At 53.4% G+C, this 26,124-nt stretch overlaps 15 protein-coding genes across 15 annotated transcripts; 11 read left to right on the plus strand and 4 right to left on the minus strand.

The window, feature by feature from the left end:
- Nucleotides 1-371: 371 nt before the first annotated feature.
- BU26DRAFT_565919 (uncharacterized protein) lies at nt 372-1,296 on the plus strand (the record flags this gene model as incomplete). The annotated part of the gene is made up of 2 exons (XM_033833451.1): nt 372-1,113; nt 1,229-1,296. 2 exons carry the CDS (start codon nt 372-374, stop codon nt 1,294-1,296), a joined length of 810 nt encoding a protein of 269 aa, XP_033683536.1.
- Nucleotides 1,238-3,397, plus strand: BU26DRAFT_337152 (uncharacterized protein). Its single transcript, XM_033822262.1, has 4 exons — nt 1,238-2,154; nt 2,206-2,689; nt 2,740-3,072; nt 3,127-3,397. Exons 1-3 carry the CDS (start codon nt 1,539-1,541, stop codon nt 2,987-2,989), a joined length of 1,350 nt encoding a protein of 449 aa, XP_033683537.1. The 5' UTR covers nt 1,238-1,538; the 3' UTR covers nt 2,990-3,072; nt 3,127-3,397.
- BU26DRAFT_486262 (uncharacterized protein) lies at nt 3,294-4,072 on the plus strand. Its single transcript, XM_033825914.1, has 2 exons — nt 3,294-3,679; nt 3,738-4,072. The coding sequence occupies exons 1-2, from the start codon at nt 3,673-3,675 to the stop codon at nt 3,989-3,991; spliced, it is 261 nt and encodes an 86-aa protein (XP_033683538.1). The 5' UTR covers nt 3,294-3,672; the 3' UTR covers nt 3,992-4,072.
- A 362-nt stretch (nt 4,073-4,434) lies between these two features.
- Nucleotides 4,435-5,602, plus strand: BU26DRAFT_605984 (uncharacterized protein). Its single transcript, XM_033835628.1, has 4 exons — nt 4,435-4,670; nt 4,720-4,975; nt 5,032-5,102; nt 5,152-5,602. The coding sequence occupies exons 1-4, from the start codon at nt 4,538-4,540 to the stop codon at nt 5,262-5,264; spliced, it is 573 nt and encodes a 190-aa protein (XP_033683539.1). The 5' UTR covers nt 4,435-4,537; the 3' UTR covers nt 5,265-5,602.
- Nucleotides 5,256-6,513, minus strand: BU26DRAFT_337192 (uncharacterized protein). Its single transcript, XM_033822263.1, has 5 exons — nt 6,156-6,513; nt 5,977-6,102; nt 5,801-5,925; nt 5,665-5,749; nt 5,256-5,606 (listed from the first exon to the last, which is right to left on the minus strand). Exons 1-5 carry the CDS (start codon nt 6,352-6,354, stop codon nt 5,377-5,379), a joined length of 765 nt encoding a protein of 254 aa, XP_033683540.1. The 5' UTR covers nt 6,355-6,513; the 3' UTR covers nt 5,256-5,376.
- A 1,182-nt stretch (nt 6,514-7,695) lies between these two features.
- On the plus strand, nt 7,696-9,206 carry BU26DRAFT_605986 (uncharacterized protein; the record flags this gene model as incomplete). Its single annotated transcript, XM_033835629.1, has 6 exons — nt 7,696-7,885; nt 7,938-8,044; nt 8,101-8,436; nt 8,494-8,561; nt 8,626-8,708; nt 8,773-9,206. 6 exons carry the CDS (start codon nt 7,696-7,698, stop codon nt 9,051-9,053), a joined length of 1,065 nt encoding a protein of 354 aa, XP_033683541.1. The 3' UTR covers nt 9,054-9,206.
- A 445-nt stretch (nt 9,207-9,651) lies between these two features.
- BU26DRAFT_395660 (HET-domain-containing protein) lies at nt 9,652-11,313 on the plus strand (the record flags this gene model as incomplete). Its single annotated transcript, XM_033822742.1, has 1 exon — nt 9,652-11,313. A coding segment is annotated over one exon (1,662 nt), but the record flags the coding sequence as incomplete, so codon positions are not given.
- Nucleotides 11,314-11,547: 234 nt separating this feature from the next.
- On the plus strand, nt 11,548-13,511 carry BU26DRAFT_337384 (MFS general substrate transporter). The gene has a single exon (XM_033822268.1). The coding sequence runs from the start codon at nt 11,749-11,751 to the stop codon at nt 13,186-13,188; it is 1,440 nt and encodes a 479-aa protein (XP_033683543.1). The 5' UTR covers nt 11,548-11,748; the 3' UTR covers nt 13,189-13,511.
- BU26DRAFT_337339 (MFS general substrate transporter) lies at nt 13,264-15,608 on the minus strand. The gene is made up of 13 exons (XM_033822264.1): nt 15,201-15,608; nt 15,072-15,146; nt 14,936-15,024; nt 14,829-14,887; nt 14,719-14,775; nt 14,629-14,668; nt 14,462-14,582; nt 14,348-14,414; nt 14,122-14,303; nt 13,953-14,069; nt 13,773-13,899; nt 13,646-13,723; nt 13,264-13,596 (listed from the first exon to the last, which is right to left on the minus strand). Exons 1-13 carry the CDS (start codon nt 15,435-15,437, stop codon nt 13,340-13,342), a joined length of 1,506 nt encoding a protein of 501 aa, XP_033683544.1. The 5' UTR covers nt 15,438-15,608; the 3' UTR covers nt 13,264-13,339.
- Nucleotides 15,609-16,102: 494 nt separating this feature from the next.
- On the plus strand, nt 16,103-17,297 carry BU26DRAFT_428208 (alpha-ketoglutarate-dependent 2,4-dichlorophenoxyacetate dioxygenase; the record flags this gene model as incomplete). Its single annotated transcript, XM_033823771.1, has 3 exons — nt 16,103-16,264; nt 16,379-16,588; nt 16,650-17,297. The coding sequence occupies 3 exons, from the start codon at nt 16,103-16,105 to the stop codon at nt 17,295-17,297; spliced, it is 1,020 nt and encodes a 339-aa protein (XP_033683545.1).
- Nucleotides 17,297-17,622, plus strand: BU26DRAFT_337358 (uncharacterized protein). Its single transcript, XM_033822265.1, has one exon. The coding sequence runs from the start codon at nt 17,401-17,403 to the stop codon at nt 17,578-17,580; it is 180 nt and encodes a 59-aa protein (XP_033683546.1). The 5' UTR covers nt 17,297-17,400; the 3' UTR covers nt 17,581-17,622.
- BU26DRAFT_520219 (uncharacterized protein) lies at nt 17,552-18,974 on the minus strand. The gene is made up of 4 exons (XM_033829248.1): nt 18,845-18,974; nt 18,509-18,792; nt 17,667-18,453; nt 17,552-17,607 (listed from the first exon to the last, which is right to left on the minus strand). Exons 1-3 carry the CDS (start codon nt 18,964-18,966, stop codon nt 17,708-17,710), a joined length of 1,152 nt encoding a protein of 383 aa, XP_033683547.1. The 5' UTR covers nt 18,967-18,974; the 3' UTR covers nt 17,552-17,607; nt 17,667-17,707.
- A 1,417-nt stretch (nt 18,975-20,391) lies between these two features.
- Nucleotides 20,392-21,690, plus strand: BU26DRAFT_565929 (uncharacterized protein; the record flags this gene model as incomplete). Its single annotated transcript, XM_033833452.1, has 1 exon — nt 20,392-21,690. One exon carries the CDS (start codon nt 20,392-20,394, stop codon nt 21,688-21,690), a length of 1,299 nt encoding a protein of 432 aa, XP_033683548.1.
- Nucleotides 21,691-22,461: 771 nt separating this feature from the next.
- BU26DRAFT_337772 (uncharacterized protein) lies at nt 22,462-25,364 on the plus strand. The gene is made up of 6 exons (XM_033822272.1): nt 22,462-22,822; nt 22,887-23,035; nt 23,086-23,194; nt 23,246-23,385; nt 23,438-23,624; nt 23,679-25,364. The coding sequence occupies exons 1-6, from the start codon at nt 22,644-22,646 to the stop codon at nt 25,255-25,257; spliced, it is 2,343 nt and encodes a 780-aa protein (XP_033683549.1). The 5' UTR covers nt 22,462-22,643; the 3' UTR covers nt 25,258-25,364.
- On the minus strand, nt 25,365-25,996 carry BU26DRAFT_337365 (uncharacterized protein). The gene has a single exon (XM_033822266.1). The coding sequence runs from the start codon at nt 25,817-25,819 to the stop codon at nt 25,472-25,474; it is 348 nt and encodes a 115-aa protein (XP_033683550.1). The 5' UTR covers nt 25,820-25,996; the 3' UTR covers nt 25,365-25,471.
- Between the last annotated feature and the right edge of the window lie 128 nt (nt 25,997-26,124).

Raw genomic sequence — 26,124 nt, forward strand, 5'->3', positions numbered from 1 at the left:
CTTCTCAGTCTATATATCTTTGACCATTAGCCTTGTGGCTCTTCGAGTCTTCCAATCTAATCTTTTCGACGGAGCGTCAGTTAGCATCACCTTTTACGCGCAACATGAAGCAATACACCAGGATCGCGGTCGGTGTTGGTGTGGGTACCTTAGTAGGGATGGTGCTGTTGATTGGGCTACTTGTCGCTTTCGTCGTATGGCGGAGACAGAAGAACCGACAGATACTTCACAGAAGAGCCGAAGATCAGGGTGTTGAGGACCGAGATGGAGAATTGGGACGCGACGTTGAAAGAGTTGGCCAAGCTTCCTCGACCACATCGGCTACGCCAGCTCCGATTCGCGAAGATCAAACACCCATCCCCCCTCCAGCAATGACGAGTACAAATCCTGCATCGTACGAACGCAGTATTCCGCCGGGTTTTAAAGGATATGACTACCTAGACGATCCCAAGAAGGATGCTGCGCAAGATGAGTACGCAATGAGTATACCGACATCTGCCGAAGATAGGGGATCTCTTCGACGCTACTCAACCGACCTCACGGGCGTGCGTAGCCATCTCAACGACTTCAACGAGCTGCCTGGTCGATTCAAATTCCTATCTACTCTCCATACGGAGGCCTATCAAGTTGTATCCCCCTATTCCGGTTCCTTACATACCAGTACCACAAGGACGTCCGAGGCAGATACGGCCGTTGATGAAAGCGCGCCAACGCCTCGCAGGCCACGTCTCAGCTCTTTGTTTGTGGCGAACAGAGCAACTCTGCCTTCTCCCGATGTGTCGCTACGCACTGTCGCGTCTGGCGTTCAAGGAGACGACTTCGGCATCAGTCCTTGGGCTTTTGAGCATCTACCTAATCCGGTAATATTCCCTCACCTCCAGATCCCATCGAGTGAGACGCTCGTGCCGGACACCGAGAATAGGGCATCTTTACCCCTCAACAGCATGCCGGATATTCTGACGTCGACGTCTGTGAACGGAACGAACGGAGTAGGTCTACTAGAGAGCTCAGACGGAGCAACTATAGCCAACGAAGTGGAAGCAGTCCCTTCCCCTTCCAGTCCATACGAGTTACCGTCCAACAATCCGTCAGAGTTCGCCAATACCTTCCTATGTATGGAGTGCGGTGCTAGTTGCCCGACCGCGGGCGAGCTGCGGTATGATGCTCTCCACTCATGCCGTGTCACAGCGGTTATCCTGTTCGCCGTTCAACTAATGCTTAGTGGCAGGCAACATCAACGAAGGAGACGGTGCAGACGCTTTACTTGCGATATATGTCGAGCCAAATACGCCCTGAAAGCGGATCTTAAATGCCACAAGCAAACCGTGCACCGGGTCGATGTCCGCCTCCCGAAGTGTATGTCTGCACTAATCCTCGGTGCAGCGTGCGGAACAAGGAGTCCCTCCGGAAGGACAACTTTCTGCGGCACGTGAGAAGGTGCGCAGGGAGGAATGAAGATGTACAAGAGGAACGCGAGGAGGTGGGTACTTGAGGAGACTTAGTCATGCCCGTGAGCTGCGCACGCCGCACAGTAGATCATGCTTTCATCTATCTTGCATAGGCCAGGAAGCGGGCGCCAATCACCTTCAACGGCTATATGTCAGTATGCCTCCGACCTCAGCCTTGCGCCGCCGAACAGGATACCTCAAACATCCACTATTCAAAAAAGCGCCAATACAGCCAAAACAGATGCGCATGCAACTATTCTCGATCATTGCGCGATGGCACCCGCGGCAGCGTCTCCGCAGGCCTCAGACGATAATGGTTCATACATGGACTTATCGGAGGGGCTTGTCATTCTAGGAATCGTACTCGCGGCTATACTCCTCTTCCTGATTCCGCTCTTTCTCTTTTGGTTTTCTGCCCGCCGGAAACAACGAAGGTTAGCGAGGCGGAAGAGACGGGAGATTGAAGGTACAACAGCGGTGACGGATAGTCGTTCCCGGCCTTCTCCAACTCAGCAGGATCCTTTCCTTACTGATGATACGACTCTTGCGCAATCCGTTCTTGACTGCCCCACCACCGCAAGCAGAGGAAGAACAGCCAGGCGACCCAGAAAACATGGATCACAGCCTATTACGAAACCCATCACTACAGAGCGCGTGCTAGGGATAGACAAAGCGTCCACTTTAAAGGATGACCCACCGCGAGAAGGTAAGCCGCTCTGCTTTCCAAAACGCTTTATCAATTGCTTACCATGCTAAGCGGACTCTTCGCGTCTGGATACGATTGCGGCGCCAGTTGCGCTATCCCGGGTCCGCGAACACGAAGCGTCGCCCTCTATCGACAATGGCGAAATTGAGCCGCAGTTTGTTGACCCACAGGACCTTGAATACGGTCCTAATCCCGTGATTTTCTCTCATTTGCGAGAGAAGCAGAAGGCGACGGACGTTCCACCTCAGCTGAGGGTGCATAGCCCGTCAAGTTCCTCGGCTGCCTCTTCGCCATCAACCACAGAAACATCGGCATCGACGAGTTGCACCTGGCAAGCATTGCCCAGGGCTCAGGCTTCATGGTTCCTATCAGACACTCCCGCGCAGGACTCCAGTGCTACAGCCTCAAATCCCTCTACTCCCTCAGTAGGAGGCTCAGCGACCGAAAGGACTATGACAGCACAGCCTCCAGATCTGGGTAACGCTCTCATTTGTGTACCCTGCAACCTTTCCTTCCGCAGCTCCGGCCAAGCAAAGTAAGCTTCACCACCAACACAACCCGATCAGATGCTCACCTACCACCCAGCCAGCACATAAATCGCAAACACCGCCGGCGGTACACATGCCCCTTCTGCGATACGACCTGGCACCTGCGCAGCGATCTCAAGCGGCATCAGCGGACGGTCCATAAAGACCAGTTCAACGTGGAGACTAAGGGCTTCCGTTGCTTGAATGAGGGATGTACTATCCCCGAGAAATTGTTTCTGAGAAAGGATAATTTCGAGAGGCATGTTGAGCGTTGTGCGAGACGCATGGGCGAACAGCGGCGGGGCTGATGTTCGCGTCTTATGCTAGAAGGGCGGGAACCGAATGCACCGACAGCGAATGGCTGCTAGATTGATGGCAGAGGAAGGAGAATGTACATGTGCTCGCTCGTTCGAGCTGCGATGAGAATGTGCGCTCATGCCCGCAGATTGACTTATCGCTGTACCGGGAGTTTCTTGCAGGACCATGAATGCGCATCCACAAGACACAGGGCTTGCTTGAGAGCAAGAGCTATAACAGACTCGGAGTAAGCACCTTTGCCCGCTCTTAGGTAGATGTCCATCCACTAGACTACACAAAACGCAGCCCAGAGCCGCCAGCGTTCAAAACAAGATGTAAGTGCGAGACCCACTACTGTTTCGCAACGCCCCGTCGCCGACATTGACCCTTTCGCTCGTTTAGATCGAACGATCTACCACTTAGCCAAAAGATGCGGATCCGGGGCATGGGACGAGTGGTTATAAGGAGAGCGTGGAGGCGATGGGGAAGAGGGGTGTGGATGTGCCTGGCTGGGGAAGGTCGAGGGTTGTGCGCGGTGTTGGGGCCGCTTGAGTGTAGGACGCATCGATTTTGATATTTTGAGGACAGCTGATGACGATGTGCGGATTCTTTCTCGTTGTATATGTTTACTTCTTGGAGAGCGTGTAGGTGCTAGGTGCTAGCACAATAGTCGTGTCATTTCACGACTGGTATCATGCTTAGTAAGTACCTGGACGCTAGATATTTTGGACCTATAGACTTTGTTAACCGGGATACTAGTGTGCCATGGCCTTGCTGGCGCCTACTTTGTTACCGCAACCCAATCCGTCTTCGCCAACAGCCTACTGCGACTAGGTACTGCTTCCGACATCGACCCCATTCAGGTCCTTGCTACTGGAGCATCTGAGATCCAGCATGTATCCCGTAGCAGCTACCTGGTCACTGTTCTGCATGCTTCTGTGTTCGGGATCAAAGATGTCTTTGTCATTTCCTTTCCCGGTGCAGCATTCACCGTTCTTTGCGAGACTGCCTAGCCACGACAAAAACGCAGACTGAGGAGAAAGAGATCGTGGCTCCGCTGTAGTATTTGCTATGCGCAGCTTCGGACGCCTGGGACGCAGAGGAGACAAAGACTGTGAGCCGACATACGGCGCCGAGTCGCATTCTTCTGCACTCCGCACTTGTCTAGTTCTTATTTCGTCTTGGCAGCATACGCTGCCCTTACCACCTTGTACAGTACGTTCAGCACGCGATGGCCTGGATGTGGCTGAGTCTTGCATCTCATCTAGCAGTCAACCCTAAATAGCTTATTGCGACGCACCTACCACGCAAGCCAAATCCTCGCAATCTGGCGAGGCTGACACCGCGTACTGGGATATTAACTGCATATATTGAATCCACAAACAACGCAGAACACTAGTGACCCCGCAGCCCACAGCCTCCCGCGGACCGGGACCCCTCGTTCTTTAAGCTATGACAAGCTCAAGGCCTTAGGTTCAACATTTGAGTCCGGTTTCGCAACGTCAAGTGTAGCAATTATTCATTTCTAACACTGAAGCTTGACTACATAGCGCCTCACAATGCGGACAGAGCTCTTCATTCTCCTCGCTTCGATTTCCTGCTTCTCATCCACTGCCGCTCTACCAGCTAACTCCGCTGTATCAACCACACATGACCCGCGAGCCACAATCGAAGAACATCCGCTCGACAAACGTTCGCCCCACTTCCCTCCCCTTTCCTTTCATCCCTAACCCTCCACCAGGCCAAGACACCTACGAGCAAATAATCTGCGAGCGCGCCGCAGACGGCACCGACACCGTCGGCGGCTACCGCGACGACGGCTACGGCATCGCAACCTGGCTCGAGGGCCTCGGCGGCGGAAACCAGGACTGCACGCTCGAGCGGCGCGCGGGGACCACGGACTTCGTCGTCGCGATGATCGGCGGGAATGAGCGCACGGAGGTGAATATTTATTTCACGGAGCGGGATCCGCAGGCGTATCGCGTGACGTTTAAATGGTGAGTGAGCGGCGCTTTGGTGGAGATGGACGGGGGCTAATGCATGGTGGTGGTAGTAAATTCGTTGGTGCGATGCTCAGGGAGCTGGTGCAGTTGTGCACGCAGAAAGGGCAGACGAGGCTGAGATGTAAGTTCTGCGTTCTGGGGTTGGCTTGTTGATTGCTGAGTGTGTGAAGCGCGCAGGTGGCTTCCGAACTGCAATGTCACGGGTCTTGCTTGGACGGGATCGACGGAACCGCTGGAGGAAGGGGGTGCGATGCTTGAGATTGCTGAAACTGGGTTTCGTTGACGGGCATTTGGTGCTCATTACGGAGCAAGGCCGGGTCGTAGTTAGGCGTCCGTCATGCACAAGGAGATTGGGTCTAGCCTTGAAATGGGGATCGCATTTGGAATGAATAAAACTAAATACCACCGCCATCATCATCCGGCACTGTCTTAAGGAGCACTGGCGATAGCGAGATTTTCCTCTTCATGCCCCATATCTCCACCTGTGCCCAGCCCACGCATTTCCGCGGTGATTTAGATTGCGCGTCCAAGAACACGGCGTCTGGGTCGTCTGGCCAGGTGAAGGTATAAAGACTCGTATCTGCCGTACACATGAGTGAGATACGGAGGACCTCGATGCAGTGATCTGATGTCGCACCGTTAGCTCTTTAGTTCACGCCTTTGTAGAGATAAGGCTCTCTGACCTAAGTGATCAATCCAATAGTCCAGTGAGGACTGCGTCAGGTTCGCTGCGGGTGAGTGCTCGTAAAGAAAGTACCGCAACTTATTCTGGCGCGGAGTCAGTGATGACTGGAACTGCGGAGTAAGAAACTTCCTCACCAAGCAATGAAGTTCGTGGTACACTCCCAGCGCCGCGATATACCCACCATCCTTTACCTTGACCGCGGCCTCGGGTCGGATGCCAGCGCGCTGGAGCTCTTCGGCCGTGGCATTGAAGTACAACGCTTCATGACCTCGTCAGCATTGGCAGCAATCCTGGTTCGCGGCAAGGTTACGTTGAATCAAAGCTTCCCATGCCGCAGCGTTCACGTCGCTTGGAGGCCCTGAGTATGTGCTGTACTGAGTGTGGTTTGTGGCATGTTCGGTTTTGACGATGTGTCGGAGTGATCGAAGCTCGGGGACTGTAGGGGGATTCGTTAGCTTCTGGTATGCTCGGAAGGTTGGGATTGCTTACAGATGCTGTCGTACTGATGAATGCGCAGGTTCCGCGTTGTCGATGGGAGGATCACAACAAGGCAACATAGGAGGAGGATATGGATGGTGACGAAGTACGCATTACGCCAGGTACAAAACCGCCCGCCGTTGTTGGCCTTGATGAAATGATGCGCAGCGTCAGATTCTTCGTCCAACAGGTGTTCCCCTTCCTGCTTCATTGTATGCTCCTGATGCTATCCACACGCACAAGATCTAGCACAGGAAATCGCATTCGACAAACTTCAGCCCTCAACGAACGTCTCGCGATTTGGGGCTGCGTAGAAGAGAACCGGGGTCCTCAGGCCGAGACCTAGGAGATATATACCATGCATATATTGCGCCCCACCCGGCACTCTCACACACACTTCGCTAGACGATACTCCGCCACCACGCGACGCAAGAAGATCCCCTAAGCGTATTGGGTTCGGAGCCGAGTAGCCAAGAAACGGGCGCAGTGCTTGTCATATCCCCGCATTCATTCCGAGATGGTGTTCTGTTCTACATGCGACATATATCCACTCGAGGGCGGCCGTGCCATGCATCGGCTCCTGCTTTTACTCCCCTTTTCTCCAAGATACCTGCGGTACTTTCTCTCCCTCGGCGACGTAGCGTTTCGGACTCCGGCGAGAGATGCGGTCGATTTGTTTGCTGGTTGGTGTTATGGCACTGGCTGCCCAGGTCGTAGCAGCGCCGGTGCGAGGTGAGCAGACTACTCCTTGTGATGGATCCTCCTTTCTGATGCAGATAGTTCGGGGGGAGTACGAAATTCACACGGCGGAAGAGTGCGAAGCTGTCAAGAAAGGTCGGTTCGGAACATATTTTTGGTGGAGCTTTGAGTAACAATGCGGCAGTCACGCGGAGCGATGTTGTCGATGTGGTTGCGATGGGAGGAAGATGCGCATTCTGAATATTTGCCGGCATGTCGCAAGTGGCCATGTTTCGAACTCAGGTCCAAAGATTTCGCTCAGGAGAATCGGTACTAAACATTTTTGTTTCTGAAAGCACCGAGGTGTTGCATGGGAATACGAGAAATATATGAAGGCCGTTTTCGGTAGCGAAACTTCCTGGAACATGGCCACCCGCTGGATCTCTCTCAGTATCACACCCACACAACAACGGAATGTAACGTACTGTACAATTCGCCATGCTGCTATGTTGGGAAACTTGGAAAACCTTGCGACCTGCGGCTCTGGATGCACTTGTGAAGCTGCACCTACGCCAAGCCAGATAAAGTGCTTTCTGCACCCTCGATCCTTCCACTCTACAGTCGTAAGCGCGATATCAGCCTTGCAGAAACTGAACCACCGAAAGAGAATCCGCCTCGTGAAACTGGCCTCCAAGGTGGTCTACCTTTTGGGGGCGGGGCGCTTAGAAGGTCGATATAACCACTCGGACGGGTGATGGGACCCGCGGGTTTGTGAACATCTCAAACTACTGGAAGAAGATCCTTTCTTCGGGCGTTTCCTTCCGAAATCCTCATTCATTCGTTGCATCGTCTTTCCGAAGTGTCTCTTTCCACCATGTTGACAACACCTCCAAGCCCGACGGGTATATGGTCCACCATCATCATCTTGGTAGTTCTTGATATCATCGCCGTTGTTTTACGATTCTCGGCGCGAAGGCGACTCAAGCAGAAACTTCAGATAGACGACTGGCTCTGTGCCGTTAGCCTCGTCCTCGTTTTCGGTTGCGCTTCGATATGGTTCTATGGTAAGTATTCCTAGCACTGAAAGGCTCAACCACAACCGCTAATCGGCCTCAGGTCTTTCCACGAAGTCTCTCGGCTATCCTACGCCTGTCGATCCGAGTGAACTCCAAGAGCGCTCTTCCCTGACTGCGAGCAATTGGACCATCGAAACAGCTCGAAAGGTAGTTATGGCCCGAATTCCCTCGCAGGTATACGCACCATGGTTAACACCTCGTAGTTGGAGTACTCCACTCTCTGCATCGTCACACCACTGCTCGGAACGATCAAACTAAGCGTCTTGTTTTTCTACCGAAGACTCTTCGTTATCGACAACCACTACAAGAACGCGCGCAATCTCATCCTGATCTTCATGATTACGGTTATTGCTCTATGGGCCACCGCATCGGGCTTGTTGTTTATGTTCACATGTGGTACTCACTGGAGAGCAATATACGCCAGTGTCGGCGATGAGTCTACCGAAGGAATGTGTCTTAATGGTCTGGATATTGGTTACTCGTTTGCGATATCGGATTTCATGACTGACGCGATTATCATCTTGATTCCCATCCCTTCTGTAAGTTCGTCGAGTGAGACAAGATTGCGTGGTATTTGCTGACCAGAGGTGCGGTAGGTTTGGAAGCTGCATCTGTCTTGGGGACGGAAGTTGGCGGTCACTGGAGTCTTCCTCCTCGGTATCCTGTAAGCCATGAGCTGTCTCAAAGGTTTTGGATAATTAGAGCGATCCACTGACTCTTGCTGGAAGGGCCACATGGGCTTCGCTGGTCCGACTCATCGTTATGGTTTGGATAAGGCAAATCGGATACGACCCCTCTTTCGACGAAGAATGTGAGCGTCATACCCACAAACCGTCTCATCTATTCTCGCCTTGCTAACCTAGCGCTCCTCGCAGTACTCCTCTCGAACGAGGTATATTACCTCAACCTCGAAGCCATGGTCGCACTCCTAGCATCGTGCCTCCCGACTCTTCGATCTCTCTTCACCACAGCGTCGGTCGACAGCGTCATCCGTGGTGTGCGAAGCATGTTCTCTCTCCGATCCGGTTCGGGCACCGACTCCGATAGTCAGTTGTCGAAGCAAAAGACGCCTCCCTACGATGGCGCAGGGTATTCGGCGAAAGGCGGCATTGTTATCCGTGGAGAGTCGGCTGACTCTAGGAGGTCTTGGGTGTAGAAAATGAGAAGTTGGTTTTGCATGTTTGTAACGGTCGGAAGGCGATTTGATGAAGCGTTCAGTGCGGAAATCTTGGTTTATCTCCTTCCGTGCTCCTGTGTAGATCTCTCGGGTACAGGTTCCTTGAAACCCCCTGCATTTCCCTTCTGTTGGTTGATAGAAGTATTACTAGAGCGTCTCGTTGACCAGCACTGCTATAACTGTGAGTGTATACCCATATATCGGTTCAAAAATCTTATTCAAGCATTTTTAAAATTCTTCACTCTGCTCCTAAAAATTCCCTCTCCATGATTCTTCTCGAGGCGGAAGGGCTTTAGTGTGCTCGGTTTGGGGTAGCGCTTACTTACTACTTCAGGCCTAGCGTCAGGCCCGCCATCGTCACTGCGCCACAGTCTCAGCCTCAAGGCAAGCGCTATCTCCAGTCGCATCAGCTGCTGTTATTTCCTTTACACCATGCGAAGCCCTTTCATCCCATGGAATGATGGACATCTACGAAGAGTCGCTGTCGTCGAGCCAAATTCGTCTCATAAGCCTCCTGCCGGCCCAACACGCGGATCAACCCATCGAATGTGAGCTGAGGCTGTTCGAAATCGATGTCATCCCCGAATACGAAGCACTATCCTACGTCTGGGGGGATCCAGGAGCAGCCGAGGAGATAATATGCAATGGACAGACCCGTGAGGTTACCCAGAACCTCCAAGACGCCCTGGTCAGGCTTCGACTTCGGGACGAAAAGCGCGATATATGGGTGGACGCCCTTTGCATCAATCAAGCCGACAGCACCGAGAAGAATCACCAGATTCCTTTGCTGAGCATGATTTTCTTTCGTGCACGGCAAGTCATCGTCTGGCTTGGACCTTCGGACTTCAGTGAGGCCTGCATCGTCAAAGCTGCAATGCGACTGATCACGCAGGCTTGCGAAGACCTTGGCCAAGGCAAAGGAGGGGGTGGGCGTAGCGCCGAGTCCTTCTCGAACGTCCAATTACCAAAAGACTTGTATGACAGCATACCATGGGCAGCGCTCAAGAACTTCTACGGCTTGCCTTGGTTCAGGCGGATCTGGTGTGTCCAAGAGATCCGCCTTGCCAGCCATTCCGCTATTCTCTGGGGCGACGCTGAACTCGATTGGTACGATATCGGCCAGACGGTATTCTGGATATTTGGAATCCTCGTGCGGAACGAGTTCGGGGGACACGCGCTACCCACGCCGATCCGTTACTGGAATGCCATGGCCATGTGCTGCAACTACGGGCCGATGAAAAACACCCTCATTGACTTATTGGACAATCATCGAGACTTCAAAGCGACGGATCCTAGGGATAAAGTTTACGGCATCCTCAATTTGCTGGAATTTACCCATGGAAGTCCCATTGATATATCGGTCGACTACTCGAAGTCGGTAGCGGAGGTATACGAAGATATGACCGTGGCAGCCATCCGGAGCACAATGGGCCTTGCGGCACTGGAAGACGCCGAACATCCCCTGGAATACGATGGAGATCCGACGTTCAGTTCTTGGGCTCCGCGTTGGGATGTCCCGCGTTTTGTTCAGTTGCGGCTGAGCCCGAACCGATTCTACTCCAGTGCCCAATCCGCCTGCGGCGACATAGCGCTACATATGGAATATGATCCTTTGTCTTCGATTCGTCACTTGAAGGTCCGTGGGCTGCCCTTTGACGTCTTGAGTTCAATTGAGAAACCACGGAGCGCTCCGATACCCCCAGACGCTCGGGCGGCGGCAGATGCGCATCCAATTCCGCAGTTTTGGAACGAAATCGTCCACGGGAAGGGCCCAGAGTCACCCGAGTATGCTGCTGCACTTCAAGTTGTTGCTCGGACTTTGACGGCGGGCAGAGTTAGCGGTTATAGTGAGAAAGGCGGTAGAGTATGGGTGGATGCAAACCAAGAGCAGAGAGACCGATATATTGCCAACTTTCAGACTTACTTTGGAGGGTTCGGTGCTTCCCTCGTACGGAACCAGAACACCGAGGAGGTACTCCACATAGACACGGGCGAAAACTTCACAGAGTACGCCATGGTCGCTAGAATGGTTTGCTCTGGCCGGAGAGTCTTCCGCACTTCGAATGGGGCGCTGGGCCTAGGCCCTCGGTGCATGCGCGAGGGCGACATGGTGGTAGTCCTCTTCGGGGGGGATATGCCGTACGTGGTGCGGCCAATGGGTCCCGTGTTTCTGCTACTGGGGGAAGCATATGTGGATGAGCTGATGGATGGGAGGCTCGTGCGAGACATGCAGGCAGGGAAGGTCCAGGCTCAAGAGTTCCGCTTCATGTGATCATGGCGATGCGATCTTATCCATCGCTCAGATCAGGGCCCTCTTCGGACATCTGTGAGGTCACAAGCCGTGAGGGAGAAGAGGTGAGCCGAAGAATCAGAGGTGGACGGATAACCAGGGAGATATGACGTCATCTATCACGACCGCCAGTGCGCACTTACCATCCGCTCTCGAGACTCCTTTCGACACACGCACTTGACGACGAACATCGTTCCGTCGCCAATCCGCGCCCGGAGGGTTTTCTTCCACGCTGCCTGAAATGCACGCTGGCGTACCTCGGCAAAAGCTTTTCCGCTCCATTGCGGAGAAGCACGGAAATAAACCGGAAAAGAAAAGAGCCAGCTCGACTCATCACTCATTTAACATGGCCCACGACGACGGCTCCAAGGTCAAACATTGTCAATGGCGAGCACTACATCAAGGCTTGACATCGAGCAGACAGCCGCACCTCCTCCGATCCTTGGCTGGAACCATCATCCCAAGAATGCACGAAACTGGCCGCTGGTCAAGAAAGCCTACACTACGCTCATAGTCTCCGCCATTGGTTTCGTCTCCACCCTTGCGACCTCTATCTACGCCTCAGGAAGCGATGACGTCGCCCGCGAGTTCGGAATTTCGCACACACTTGCGCTCCTACCGCTTTCCTTCTACGCCCTGGGCATGGGTTTTGGGCCCATTATTGCTTCTCCCATGAGCGAGACGTATGGTAGAAAGATAGTCTATCTGGTTACTACGCCCCTCTTCGCTCTTTTCATCTTAGGGTCGGGCTGGTGCCAGAGCAATGCTGCGCTCTGCGTGTGCAGGTTCTTCGCCGGTCTCTTTGGCGCACCCTGTGTCAGCATCGCAAGCGCAACAATCGCAGACACTACGCCACCCGACAAGCGAGGCATACCGCTGGCCATCTATTACTCGATTCCTTTCATTGGGTCACTCGTCGGCCCGCTGGTGGGGGGCTTTGTTGTTGCCGCGAAAGGATGGAGATGGACGCAATGGACGACACTGTTCTTCGCCGCTGCTATCTTTCCGCTGCTGGGTTTCGTTCATGAATCCTATCGCAAAGTGGTCATTCGGCGCATCGCGCGACAGGAGCAAGTGGAACTTTTGGAACCTCAAAGAGATCCTTCTAAGATCTTCATGCAGTTTTTCACGTCGACCATCACACGGCCGGTGCACATGCTGTTCACCGAACCTATCGTCGGTTTTGTCTGCTTGTACTGCTCTTTCCAGTTTGCGCTCCTGTATACCTTCATCGTCGGATCTCCCTACATCTACCAGGTCACATACGGTTTCGACATTCGACAGCAAGCTTTATCGTTCCTGGGCCTTATGGTAGGCGCCATCTGCGCCGCAGGGACTCTTATTACCATGGACTGGTGTATATACCAAGCAAAGCATCGCGACTTCTGCCGTACCTTTCCGAATAGCGAGTTTCCACCAGAGCACCGTCTTTATCCCTCGATGCTTGGCTCAGTCATTCTACCCGTCGGTCTGTTTTACTTCGCATGGACGGCACGTCCGAGCATACCTTGGATCGTACCTATCGTCGCTCAAGGGATCACTATGCTCGGTTCCATTCTCGCGTATGTTGGAGCGAACATGTACATGGTCGACACCTACGGTCCGCTTTATGGAGCTTCTGCTGCGGGAGCTAATAGCCTGGCTCGGTATATCTTGACAGCATGCTTCCCGCTGTTCACATTGCATATGTACAAAAGCTTGGGCACCCAGTGGGCCGCAAGTCTGTTGGCCTTTTGCACTGTGGCGATGGCACCCATTCCGTGGGTGTTCTGGACATGGGGACCAAAGCTTCGAGGAAGGAGTCGATATGAAAGGGAGATGTAGGGTGCTGCTTTCTTGACTATATATACTCAATTATGTCTCAGGCTTACCTACGTTCGAAACGCCCCTTGTAATTGGCGAGCCAACAACTTAGCTTCACCAATGCAGCGAAGCCACCCCAGGCTCTCCATCTTCTCACTGATGTCATTGATCCTTAATATGTGTACCGGAACCCAGGTGTGTCCTCAAGTACAACTTCGCCTCGTTCTGCCTTGCGGTTCCGATGCAAGAAGTAAAGGAAGTTACATGAGACGATCAGCACAGTCAACGCCTGCGACACTATCACAGTGATCATTCCAGGGGTGTAGTGCGGCGCATCCTTTGACTGAAACGCGAATGACGCTACGATGCCTCCGCATCCACCACCCATAAGGAGCATCGCTGTTGCGAGGGCGCGCTTGGTTTGGCCAGCTACGGAGACGTAAGTCCATAGTCTGTCCACACATAACATCACACTTACTAATATTATTATGCTGATAACCGTAGATTGTTGGAATATTCGAGTTCGTGCCGCCAACTGCGAGGAACACGCCAAAGACTGCCCCTGCGTCAGTTATGTCGATAATCATAGCGGTGATTAATCTTACATCGCACGCCAGCAGGTTTCGCAAAAGCCATTACGCATGCGCCGATGGTTATGATCAATGCCTGTGTTATGATCGTGGGACCCCTCATCCTAATCCGGTCGTTGAACCATCCAATGGCGAACATCCACTATGAAACAAGATTAGCAACTGCACTTCTATACGAAGAGTTGGACCGCTCACAATGGCCGCAAAACAGTATGGTGCGACATTTAGGTAGTACGTCATCTCCGTTGAGAACCCCATCGATTCGTGCACGATAATCGGCAGGAAGTAGGAGAAAGAGTACACTGTAAGGTTCTGGTATCATAAGCATCTCTTCGGTCATGGAATAAATGAATGGATGACTGACATTGAGGAAGAGAAGGAAGGGGAACTGCCACATCTTCCAGTCGCTCAAAGCCCGCAATACATTCTTGGTAGTAAAGGGCTCCGGGACGGCGTCTGCGCGATCGCGCTCGACACGCGCAAGGATTATCGCCGCCTCCTCTGGGGTTAGGAAGCCGTGCTTGAAGAAGAGCCCCGGTCTAGACGCTGCGCGGATTAGCCTTTACCTTGGGCTTCTACGACGTACATACCTCGATCAGGAAAGTCGACAAGAACTATGGCGGCCACAATTCCGACTGCGGCGCTGACGATACCCTCCTGCATACGGTCAGAGCATGCTATGAGTTTTCTGGGTATCTACGGACAATGATGAATATCCAGCGCCATGCACTATATCCAGCAGTGGTCCCTATCGTGGTGATGCCGTATGCGAGAGCACTGGAAAGTCCCGAGCCAAAGACGCCGATGCAGGCCCAAGCCGCGAAACTGCAACGTTTAGCGGAGATCCCCAGTCCTCGCCCGTGAAACATACCGCTTCTGGACCTCATATCTTGTATACCAGCAGGAGAGCACTGGAGCGGTCAGTCAATGGGATGCGGGCGGCGAACAGGCACCAACGCACGATATATGGACCCAGGTGCCATCCCGGCCTCCAGTGCTCCGAATATAACTCGGCAAACTGTGAAACGTCGTTAGCTCACGCACGGCGACGGACTTTGTTGGGTATCTTACCAAGCAGGGTCTTCCACGACTGAACGAAACCCATCGCAATTGTCAGACATCCCCACGCTCTACCCGTCCATCAGCAATGGCATGCACAATGGGGAGGAGGCACAAACGTTCCGATGAAACCAAGCCATTTTGCGGGCCCGAATTTCCGCAGCGCTATATTTGACGGAAAGTCGAAGAGAATATAAGTAATGAAGAACTTGCTCTGTTAATATCCGTCACTTGCACAAAGGTGCCGCGACTCACAATCATAGTGACCAACGTATATCGATTGCCCTGAGTCGTTCCGAGCTCCTTCCCCATTCCTGCAATTTGGATCTTCTCGAGGTCAGTTACTCATGCTCAACGACACTAGGCTGACTGGTAACTCCTCACATTGGGAAGGTTCACTCGATCGATCAGTGCCCACATATAGAGCAATCCGAGAATGGGAATCATTCGGAAGTCGACCTTCCGGATAATTCGCTTGACACGCTTCTCATCCTTATCGATCTCGGCCTGTATCGCGTCGTTGAGGTGGATGTTGGTATCTAGGCGCGATTCGTCGACGATGTGCTCCTTCTCCGGGACCCTCTCTGTCTGCACGGCGTCATGTTTGATATCCGTCGCCATTGTGGGTGAGCTCTCAGTACCGCGTAGCCTAACGAAAGGCCCACGGAGCGGATCCGATCCTCTTTTCAACACTTCCCATCACCGACAACTCGGTTGCTCCAATATCCAGCACATCCCGCCAGCATGGCACTGCCGTGCGGGGATAACGCTGCAGATCCCCTCCCCTCCCCCATCTTCCCCAACGTCGTCTCTGCACCAACCGTGCCCAGCTGCACGGCAGTTACACCCATCTCCCCATCTTTGTAATTCTCTTCCAGTGACTCCGTCGCTATCCTGAGACTTCCAGCCAAGCTGCGGCTCGCTTGAAGCTCACACAAGCCTCCATTGGCTCCGGCGTGAATCATTAGTGAACCGTGGGGTTGCCAAGTTGCGGGGTCACACAGCAACGGCATCCTTCGCTTCCTACACGAACGCATGACTTGTGTAGCCCTACTAGCAAGTCGGCAAATATGCCCGCATAATTGCCGGGATAAATAAATGGCTGCGCGATATATACCGCTACCCTCGACACCGCTCCATCCCAACCCATTCCGCTCTTCATTGCAGCAAGAATAGGAAAGGAAGAGAGGAGAGCTGTTGTAGATGTACCATCTTGAAGGCAACCCAACGGGGCCCGAACACACCAACACGCTTTTTAGCGAGCTCGTCAAGACCACGACGTCGAAATGCCGGGCGTGGTTGAAAAGAATGGAGGCGCTGCAGCAAGCGGGTTCAAGACCCTCCGTGTCAAGGAGCTCCACCCAACATTCGGTGCCGAGATCGAAGGAGTAGAGTTTCCGAATCCGGAGGAGGAGCAGTTCAGGGAGGTGCTGGCTGCAATGGCGAAGGTATGAATGCGTTCTCAATTTTTTTTGATTCGCAGGATCATGCCTATTTGGGAGGGTCTGCGTGTATTGAGATAGGTGCTCTAATTAGCGGCTGTATGCTGATAAAAGATACAGTACGGGGTATGCGTGTTCCGAAATACCGGCATGGATGACACCGCGCACGTCGAGTTTTCGAGGAAGCTCGGCGAGCTGGACGATATCCGGCCATACATGACAAACGGCCGGAAGATGCGGTATCAGTACTATGAGCTCTTCGACGCCGGGAACGTAGACGAAGACGGCAACGTGATTGATCCAAACTCGCCCAAAGCACAGTACCAGAAGGTAAGTGCACCTTCCGCCCCTAGTCTTCGACAAGATGAATTCTAAGCCGGGGGGGAATCAGGGCAACGCACTCTTCCACGTTGACAGCTCCTTCAACCCGCGCCGGGCCTCCTACTCCCTCCTGCGCGCCTACGAGCTGCCACCCCCAGGCCACGGCGGCAACACCGACTTCGCCGACTCGCGCACCGCCTTCGACGAGCTCCCCGCACCCCTCAAAGAAGAGCTGCTCGAAAAAGACTACGCAGCCGCCCACTGCATGGCGCACTCGCGCAAGCGCGGCGCGCCCGTATTCTTCGCCGACATCGACGTCGAAAGCCAGCCCATGCACCTGCACAAAATGGTGCAGAAGCACGAGGCCTCCGGCCGGATGAACCTCTACATCGCCGCGCACGCGCACCACATCGAGGGCCTGCCGCGGGAGAAGTCGGACGAGCTGCTGCAGCGGCTGATGGAGCATGCGACACAGGAGAAGTACAGGATTAGCGTGCCGTGGGAGAACGTGGGGGACATGATTATCTGGGATAATACGTGCGTGATGCATAGGGCGGGCGGGGGCACGTTTGCGGGTAAGTATAGGAGGGATTTGCGGCGGACGACGGTGCATGATGCGAGTAGTACGGCGTGGGGGCTGAATGATCCGACGGGGGCGAAGAGGCCTGGGTTTAGTCTGGGGAGTACGAATCAGGAGCCTCAGCCGGTGGCTACGTGAAGTCCTGAAAATTGGGAGGTTGTTCTCCGCTCCTGGCGTATGGTGTTAGCAGTTACTAGACTTTGTTCAAAAATCTTCTACTTTGCATGCTATTCCCGCCGGGATGGTCAAGATGAAGTCGAAATTCGGTGCTTTACCAATGTGCTGGTCCGGAATGCGAAGCCGAGTAGTGCATATTGGCGCGGAAGTGGATCCTAGTGCTCGCATAGATGTGGAGACCCCACTGTGGAGCGATAACTTTCTATTTCGGCCCAGAAATACCCGGATGGAGCCGGTACGCTAATGGTCTAAACACTGACTCGAACTCTTCCTGTAAGTGGCAATCACGTGAGCGAAGAATACGTTAGGCTTAGAGATATGGGAACTTACTAAAGGGTATCTCCAATCCAGGCCATAAGAAAATTCTACTTTCAACCACTCAGATCCACGTTCTCTACATGAGACGGCGCCTCATCGACTTCGATCCGCTCTGCTTCTTTAACCCAGACCTTATCCTTATGCTCCAACAGCTCGTGCTGTAATATCTCCGACAAAACTTGCATAACAGCACTGCTCGCACTCTCCTTCGTCTTGTCCTTCCTGAGCGTATGATGGCGAAAGAACGTCCCATTGCAATCCGACATGATCTGGCCTTCATACTCGTGCATCATGCCCGGCCAACCCATAGCATCGTCGCACGGGATCTCCACAATATTGTCGCCCGCGGGGTTGAAATCGTACCGGATGTACTCAGAAAAGGCGCGTTGCTCATGGCTCCACTCCTCTTTCCATCGCCCGCATCCGCTGTATCTCTTCTCGGTCGTGCAGTCCTTCCACGCTTCCAGCATCTCGAAGGTGTACTCGAGGTTTTGCACAGCCACTACGCCCGTGTTGAGCACTTGCAGACCCTTGCTGTCGATGCTGACGGTCTCGCCACCTAAGATTTCTTCCTGGTCCCAGGGCATGCTGATCGAGGTATGTTTTGTGAGGCCCCAACGATTGAAAAGCCATTCTAGAGGCACCTCCAGATGAGTGATTGTGACGTCGGCATCCATCGTAACGACGAACTGGTAGTCGGGAAGGAGGTCGTAGAGAACGTGTGGTAATATCCAGGTGTCGTGATGCCCTTTGATATGTTGCGCTTGGAAAAACTTGTAGTCGTATCCGTGAATTTGTGCTGAATTTTCATATGAGCAAACGTTGTCGCGGCTACTGGCGAATGCAGGGCTTACCGTAGAGATAATGGTTCATTATGCCATTGGAGACCAGCTCCCCTCCACTCACATCAAGTTTCTCCCAGTCCATCTTTGCGGAGTTGAGAATCTGATTGTCGCCAGATGGCTCCCGCGTATCGATATCGACAATGAGTACCTTCTTTTTCAGAGGTTTTGTCCATATAGGTGGCTGTTCCAGCAGGAACCTTGTTCCGGACACGTCGGTATAGTTTTCCGTTATTGGGTGTCGTATCGAATCGAACAGGGCTAGTATCGAGTCGTGAATGCTTGGTCTAAAAGGCCTCGAGTGAAGTTAGACTCTCTGGTAGATATGAACAGTGTAAGGTGACGGACCTGTATGATATGTTCTTGATATCATTGATTGACGGGCCGTCATTTTGAAGGATTTGAAACAAGAGAATGAAGCAGAGAAAAATAGCGACGATAAAGACGGAAACGCGTTGGGTGGATATCATTGCGCGGCAAGAATACAGTCAAGAAAGGACTGTAGAAGAGGAAACTCGCGATAGCTCGGGGAATGTCATCTACCCATTACTACAGGGCGTTGAGGCGTATGTCCGGAGGATCATGAGAGAACAACAAGAATGGAAGTTTTCGGGAGAGTGAGATGAGTGTGCCATCGTAAGCCACAGTCGTAATCCGCGGGTCTTATTGTAAGCTCGACGCGCGTCAAAGCTCACGACTTGCGATGCCCTTTGTCTTTCGATATTTTCCATATTCAGTTAGTGGGGTGACATTGTGGGGTGAAAGAAGTTAAGAATAGCTCCTCGTGATTTCCCATTTGAGCCTCCCTCGCTTTGCGCGCCAAGGCCGACTCAGCTGCACCGCCACTACATTCCGCCTTGAGTATGATTCTGTGTATCTATAAAGGATAGATGGAGACGGGGATTTGTGAGATGAGGGCACACGAAGAAGGTGTTCTTGTGTTCTCGTACGGCGTGCCAATGAGCGGTTAGGTTCTAGGTATGTCGGTTGGAGGTCCGAATGCTATCGCTGATTTTCGAGCTCGTATTCGAGTTGAGAGGAGGTGCGCCGCATTTTTGAAAGGGAGAAAGAATGTCGTGCAGGAGTTCAAGGCATTTGACCGAAGGATGGACCGGAATGTGGCGGGAACCTTGCAATGAAGGTTAAGATATCCGACCACGCGATCTCCTGTTCATTTTTTGTGATTTGGAGGATAGAAGGATCTCCTAAAAACAACTAGTCCTGATGACGAGCATCGAAGGGAGCTGTTAGTCTCTCTACTTCGTTTTGGGCCTCCTCTTGCCTGAGTCCCATCCCAAGCCACGAAGCGTCTTCACCACTTTGGGGGTTATGGTTGCTGTCAACGGTACCCGGAGGAAGATAAAAGACGTGTATCGTGAACGCGAGTACAAGCTGCGTCCAGATAGCTGAGATCATCAAATCGGCACCTGCGTACTCTCCCAGGAGCAAATAGACTCACTGGCATTGCCTTCCTCTGCTGCGGCGACTTACGGCTATAGCTGGAGCGGTCCGGCGCAATAGGGTCCCCGTGGCGATTAGCCGGTCGTTTATACACGCTGAAGAAGTTGAGTCCGGGCTACGATGTCTGACGTCATTGCTAGGGTGGGACGCTGCGTGCCATTCCGAACAAGCGAGCTTGGGGTTCGCGATGTGCAGGCCGCATCTTTGGAATTGAGTGTGTAAGAAAGGGGCTGACTGAATTAACGTTGTATGGTCGATCTGGCGAGATTGGCTGTGAGACATCGACGATAGGAGCCGAGGTATTGATTGGTTAGCTGGCACGGCACGCTTACCTAACTAGCGTCCCGTGCTTCATCGGGCTCCAAGGCTGGGCATGAACGACACGCACATTCCGTCTCGCCGCCATCATTTTCATCACCTTTCCGCAATCAACAATGCCTTCCGTCGACGACGTTCCGAACGAAATCTGGCTAGAGATCTTTGACCAGCTTTCTCACTCCATTGAGCATCGCACAGGCACGTTCGCGGCACTATGCCTGACGTCGAGACGCTTTCGAGAGCTTGCGGAGCCACTCCTGTACGAGTCTTACGGCAACCTCAGGAGCAGGGATCTGCCGCATTCCTTTCCCTTAGCTATCCTGGAGCGACCGCACCTTGCCAAGCACGTCCGCAACCTCGATTTGTATCTCGGTGGTGGCGTAGGGGACCAATGGGACATCAATCCAATGCCTGAGGATTTGTACCGCCGACTCAGACGTTCGATTCAGCAATCTGGGTTTTGTTCAGAGCTCATAGGAGACTGGACCGATGCTCTAGCTCGCCTTGGACGACCGCGGGGACGAGCTTGTGCTGCTTTGGGGCTTCTTCTCGCGTCGGAGAAGCTGGAAGTGCTCAGTGTACGATATCATCAAAAGACTACGACAGAATTGTGGAGAGAAGGGAGTCGGTGGAATAAAGAGAGCTTTCTCCTTCGGATCATGAGGGATACGCTGCTGTCGCACACCAACAAGCTCGGGAGATTCCACAGCATACGATCCGTCGTCATCGCACGGCCAGGCTCGAACACGTCCTTTCCGCTGTATCCTCTCGCCTTTCTCTTGAAGATTCCCAGTCTCCTCTACCTCCAACTGCGCGGATGCGTTGATCAGGAAATGGGACTTGGGTTGAGATGGGACGTGGATGGGCCATTCAAAGTTGACGGCGACTGGCACCTCGTTGAGAAGGCGCGGCTCCAGACGCTGGTCTTTCGTGAAAGCGACGTGAGTCATGAAGCACTACATCTCCTGATGAGTCGCTGCAGTGCGTTGAAGCATTTCTACCTGGACATGCACGCCATCGACCCCGGTCGTGCCACTTTCGATTTTGGCGTTCTGGATACGGCTCTGCGCTACCATCGCCATGCTCTGGAGAGCCTTTACCTTCGCTTCTATGACAACATGGGGCGCGGGCGATGGGGTTGGGGCTTGAACAGCCCGCGCAGTGGATCGCTCTCCTCGCTTTCGCAATTCAACAAGCTCAAATCCGCGCGTGTTCCTGGAAATGTCCTGCTTCCTTATAATTGGATATCTCCATCCTCTATCACGATCCCATCATTAATGGCCGAAGTGAAGAAAGTTCTCCCGCTCAACGCGCAAGCAGCTTGTTTTTCCGGTTGCGACGTCGTCTTCGGTGACAAGTACATATCCCCATATGCGGATGCGCGGATAAGAGACGGCCGCGTTCCTGCGCCATGACGAGATGGGTCCTGCAATTCTCCTCCCGTGCAATTCGATCAACCCATGGCAACACAGCTCTCTCCAGCACCATGGAGGATCTTGTTCAGTGCACAGCGATACGTGGAAGTTGGACACTGTGGCGCGGCTACATACATTGAGGAGTGGGCCGCCATCAGCATCTATCCGACGCTGATCATCTCTATCTGCTTTTCGCACGCTGGAGCGCATACAGCTACGCCTCAGATGGCTGACCTGCGCGGACCGTGTTTGCCCCACGGGCGGGATTGTGTCACTTGGGCTTGCGTTGGTGACTGTTTCTTGCTTGCCCGGCCCGAGCTCCAAAGCACGTCAAACCTCTCTCTATAGTCGTCGGTCGACCTTCACCACATTTTTCTCTCACCTCCATCGGCCCGCCACGTGCGTCGGATGCCCTGTTGGCTGCGATATTCCAAGGTTTGCAACACCATCGTCGAGGAAGGCGCATCCCCGTGGCTGTTCCCTCCGTGGGCAAGTACCTCACCCCGCCCACGGGTCTCCTCATGCAATCCAAGTTGCGCATCCTACGCACATCCCTACTGCCTCTCTACACTCGCTCATTTTAAGTTGGAACTCAATATCGCCTATCTATCGTATCATCTGCTCCGCGCCACCGCTGTCATGGAAGGCGCCAAGGAGACTCCGACGGCAATCGATAGAACGTACGGTGAATTGCAACCAGGACACGAATCGGACTGACCGAGCGTAGCGTATCCGCCAATTCCGCCAATTCCTCGTCGTTCTCGCAACTAGAGATTAAGACTCTGCGACGCGTGAGAGACGACATTCCAAAGCGCCTATGGGCGGTAGCCCTGATTGGCTTCTGGGAACGTGCTGCCTTTTGGGGCCTCACTGCACCATGGCGTGCGTCTATCTCACCACTTCCCTATACAGACTTCATATGTCGCTAACGGTCTCGTCCTCTAGAAAATTACATGCAGCATCCAGAGCCGCTCGACCACGAAGACACGCCCGGAGCACTCGGACTGGGACAGGCTCGCGCCACCCGGATATACTGCGCCTTCTACGTCTTCTACTATGTCACTCCGCTTGCCTTCGCCGCTGTGTCCGACAGCTATCTAGGCCGCTACAAGACCCTTCTGATCAGCGTTGTGTTAGTCTTTATTCCCGTTTGGGAAACAAGCGCGGGCCACTAGCGATACGCTAACCCATTCCAGGCTGTACAACATCGGGTGCGCCGCCATGACGGTCAGCTCTCTATCCACCATTCTTGAGAAAGGATGGGGCTTGCTAGGCCTCATCTTCGCTATGGTGGTAATAGGTCTAGGGGGAGGTGGCTTCCGCGCCATCATGGTCGCCTTCATCGGTACCCTGCATCTTGGCCATTCCTTCTCAGCATGCACTGACGCGCTCCAGCCGATCAATGCCCCGAGCAACGGCCACAAATAAAAACGCTCAAGTCCGGAGAGCGCGTCGTGACGGATCATGAGCTCACCATTCAGTACATCTACAACCTCTACTATTGGTAAGCCATTTCGCCTCATTAGGAAGGGTGGCATTGGCTGACGAAACCCAGGCTCGGCAATGTCGGCTCGCTATCCTGGTTCGCAACTGTTACTCTCGAAAAGAAAGCTAGCTTCACATGCGCATACGGCCTGACCTTCACTTTCATGGTGGTCGCACTGCTCATGCTGGTTATCGGAAGGAAGTGGTATGGTAAGTTAGACGGTGTTCTACCGTGACCCTCCACAGCTGATTAAGGATAAAGTGAAGGTGCCGCACGAAGCCAACATTCTACCGCAAGCCACGAAAATATTGATCTGTGCTTGCCGAAACGGTTTCAGCTTGGCACATGCGGATCCTTTCTATCAGCTCGAGCATCACCGCAAGACGGTGCCTTGGAGCGGACAGCTGGTAGAGGAGCTGTATCGTGGAGTACGCGCTTGCCGGGTATTGTAAGACCATTACCCAATCCACGCACCGCATCCACTCACTAATCTGCGAAATAGGTTGGCTTTCGTCGTTTTCTACATCTGCTTCGACCAGATGCAGAATAATCTGATTTCCCAAGCTGCCCAGATGGAGACGCTCGGCATGCCAAACGACATGATGCCCGCATTGAATCAGGTCGGATGCATCGTTCTCGGCCCGCTTGTCCAGAGCGCGCTGTACCCTCTTCTACACAAGCGCGGAATCTACCTGAAGCCCATCACGAGGATCGCTATCGGATTCGGTTTCATCGCGCTGTCGATGCTGTATGCTACCATCGTACAGCAAATCGTCTACACGACCGGGCCCTGCTACGCGTCCCCAAACAAGTGCGGACCTACCGATTCTTTTCGTGGCCCCAATGATGTCAATGTCTGGATCCAGGCTCCTCTCTACTTCTTCATTGCGGCTGGTGAGATCTTCGCATACGTGACGGCGCTAGAGTACGCGTACAATCATGCGCCAAAGGATATGAAGGCAATAGTCCAAGCGATTAGCCTGCTTGTCGCCGGCATCGGGTCTGCATGCGCTATGGGGCTAACACCTATAGCTCGAGACCCGTATCTGGTCGTCTTCTATGCGTCCCTTACTGGCGCAATGACTGCCACGACCATTATCTTCTGGTTCTTGTTCCGCAAGTACGACAAGGATCATCCATTGGACTATGAAGAAACGGACGGACGCGTGGAGAGTGCGCATGATCTGGAGCGTTGCCTTCCGCAGCAGGCTGGCGACAGCATCTTAACGCTCCAACCACAAAGCCTGTCCGATCTGGCGATTACGCCGGTGACCGACGATGCGGATGTCGAGCAGAGAAACCAACTAGTGAAGCTAGCAACAAGCAGCACTAAGCAGGAGCAGACCGCACCGATGCCTTTCTCATCGACGAATGTCACTCTCGTCGACGGGATGTACTCTAAAGAGACAACACCCGGCGCCTCAGCGATCGACCTCATCCAACCGAAGCTAGAAGTAGACATATTGCGCACTGAGACAGCAGGTACGAGTAACGCTGACGTCGGATGGTGCGAGAATCCGCGCAGTGCGCCGCCCATACCCTCGCGGCGCATGTCGAAAGGCTTGCTCAAAGAGGCATCGCCGAGCAATCCCGAGATCGAGTACAAGCTTGAGCTTGAAGGCCGAACCAGCAGTGCGTCCGCCAATAGCTTAGGAGACCGCAAGTTATCCTCCGGTGAAAGCTCAGGTCGCTCGAGCTCAACCTACTATGAGGCCGTCACCGAGCATCCGACCTCAGTTGACGATGCCGGTTTAGCTAGTGTCGGATCCACCGAGGAAGCGCCACAGGGTACGCAGCGTAGCCCACCAAATCCCAACGGCGGCGGCTCCGCATCCCGCGCTGTACCCGACCTCGTCGCTCGCTTTGAAGAGCTGTCCCGGGCGAACTCAGATGCATCGAATGGACTACCCACTACGTCTTACCGCGAAGCGCGACGCCCTTCGCGGGGTTCGGATAACGACGCCGCAACGCCAGCGGATCCGTCTGTCGATGCAGATGCCACTCCTGCTCGACCCGAGTCACTCGAACCCTGCCGCTGGCGACCCGGCTTCCACTCCCAATCCTCATATTCCAACATCTAGCGTCCGAAACTATTTCCGCTCGCCTTACGGCATCCATTACTATCTTCTCATTACTTCATTCCATTTGATAGAGGGCAAAATGTACAATACAAAAGCGCCCAAAACACCTTTCCTTTCCTTCTGCGTTTGCTGCGTTCCTTTTCTGGGCTCCCCTTCCCACGGTATACTATGTGTAGAGTATAATACAGGTGTATTATCTCGGCGGGGCAACATGCTACGGCGTCTGGCATGGACATGTATGGGCACACCTACGGCTAAAAGGCACGGCTCGTACAGGAGGGCTAGAGGAGTAGAAAAGCGAGTGTAATTGTAATGCGTTTTGTGAAAGTCTGTGCCTGTAGCTGGTTTGCTCGTGGGTAAACTCATGCTGCCTGTTGCTTTGGATTGGAGTGAAGGATTCCCAAGCGCATTCCTTCGCTTCAACTTGCTTGATTGTCGTACAGTTAGTCCCAAGAGGCTCGGCTAATAGTAGTTCGCTCGCAACGGCGGAGCGGAGCGGAGCGCATGCGGTGAAGAGAGGACTTGCATGCTCTGCAGTAAGAATGCAGAACGCAGAATACATCAGGGGAGGAGCTTGAGGGAAACTATGTGTGATTATGAATTAAGTATGTATAAGGAAGGATTACTAGATCCCCTACGCTGGTAAATGAAATGAAACGAAATGTGCCGCCTAACCCAACCCAACGCCCGGAAAATGCCCACGTAATGGTATGGTATGATGTCTCTCCTCGATGCTCAATCTGCAATCCCCGACACCCTATCATTGCCCGTCCTTCCCCTCTCAGGCGCACATCCTCTCCACCACTCCTCCCTTAGGCCCCCATCTGTCATCCTCTCTCTCACTCCTTCTCACCCGCTTTCTTCCTC

The sequence above is a fragment of the Trematosphaeria pertusa genome, assembly GCF_010094035.1.
Source record: "Trematosphaeria pertusa strain CBS 122368 unplaced genomic scaffold BU26scaffold_8, whole genome shotgun sequence".
Classification (NCBI taxonomy): domain Eukaryota; kingdom Fungi; phylum Ascomycota; class Dothideomycetes; order Pleosporales; family Trematosphaeriaceae; genus Trematosphaeria; species Trematosphaeria pertusa.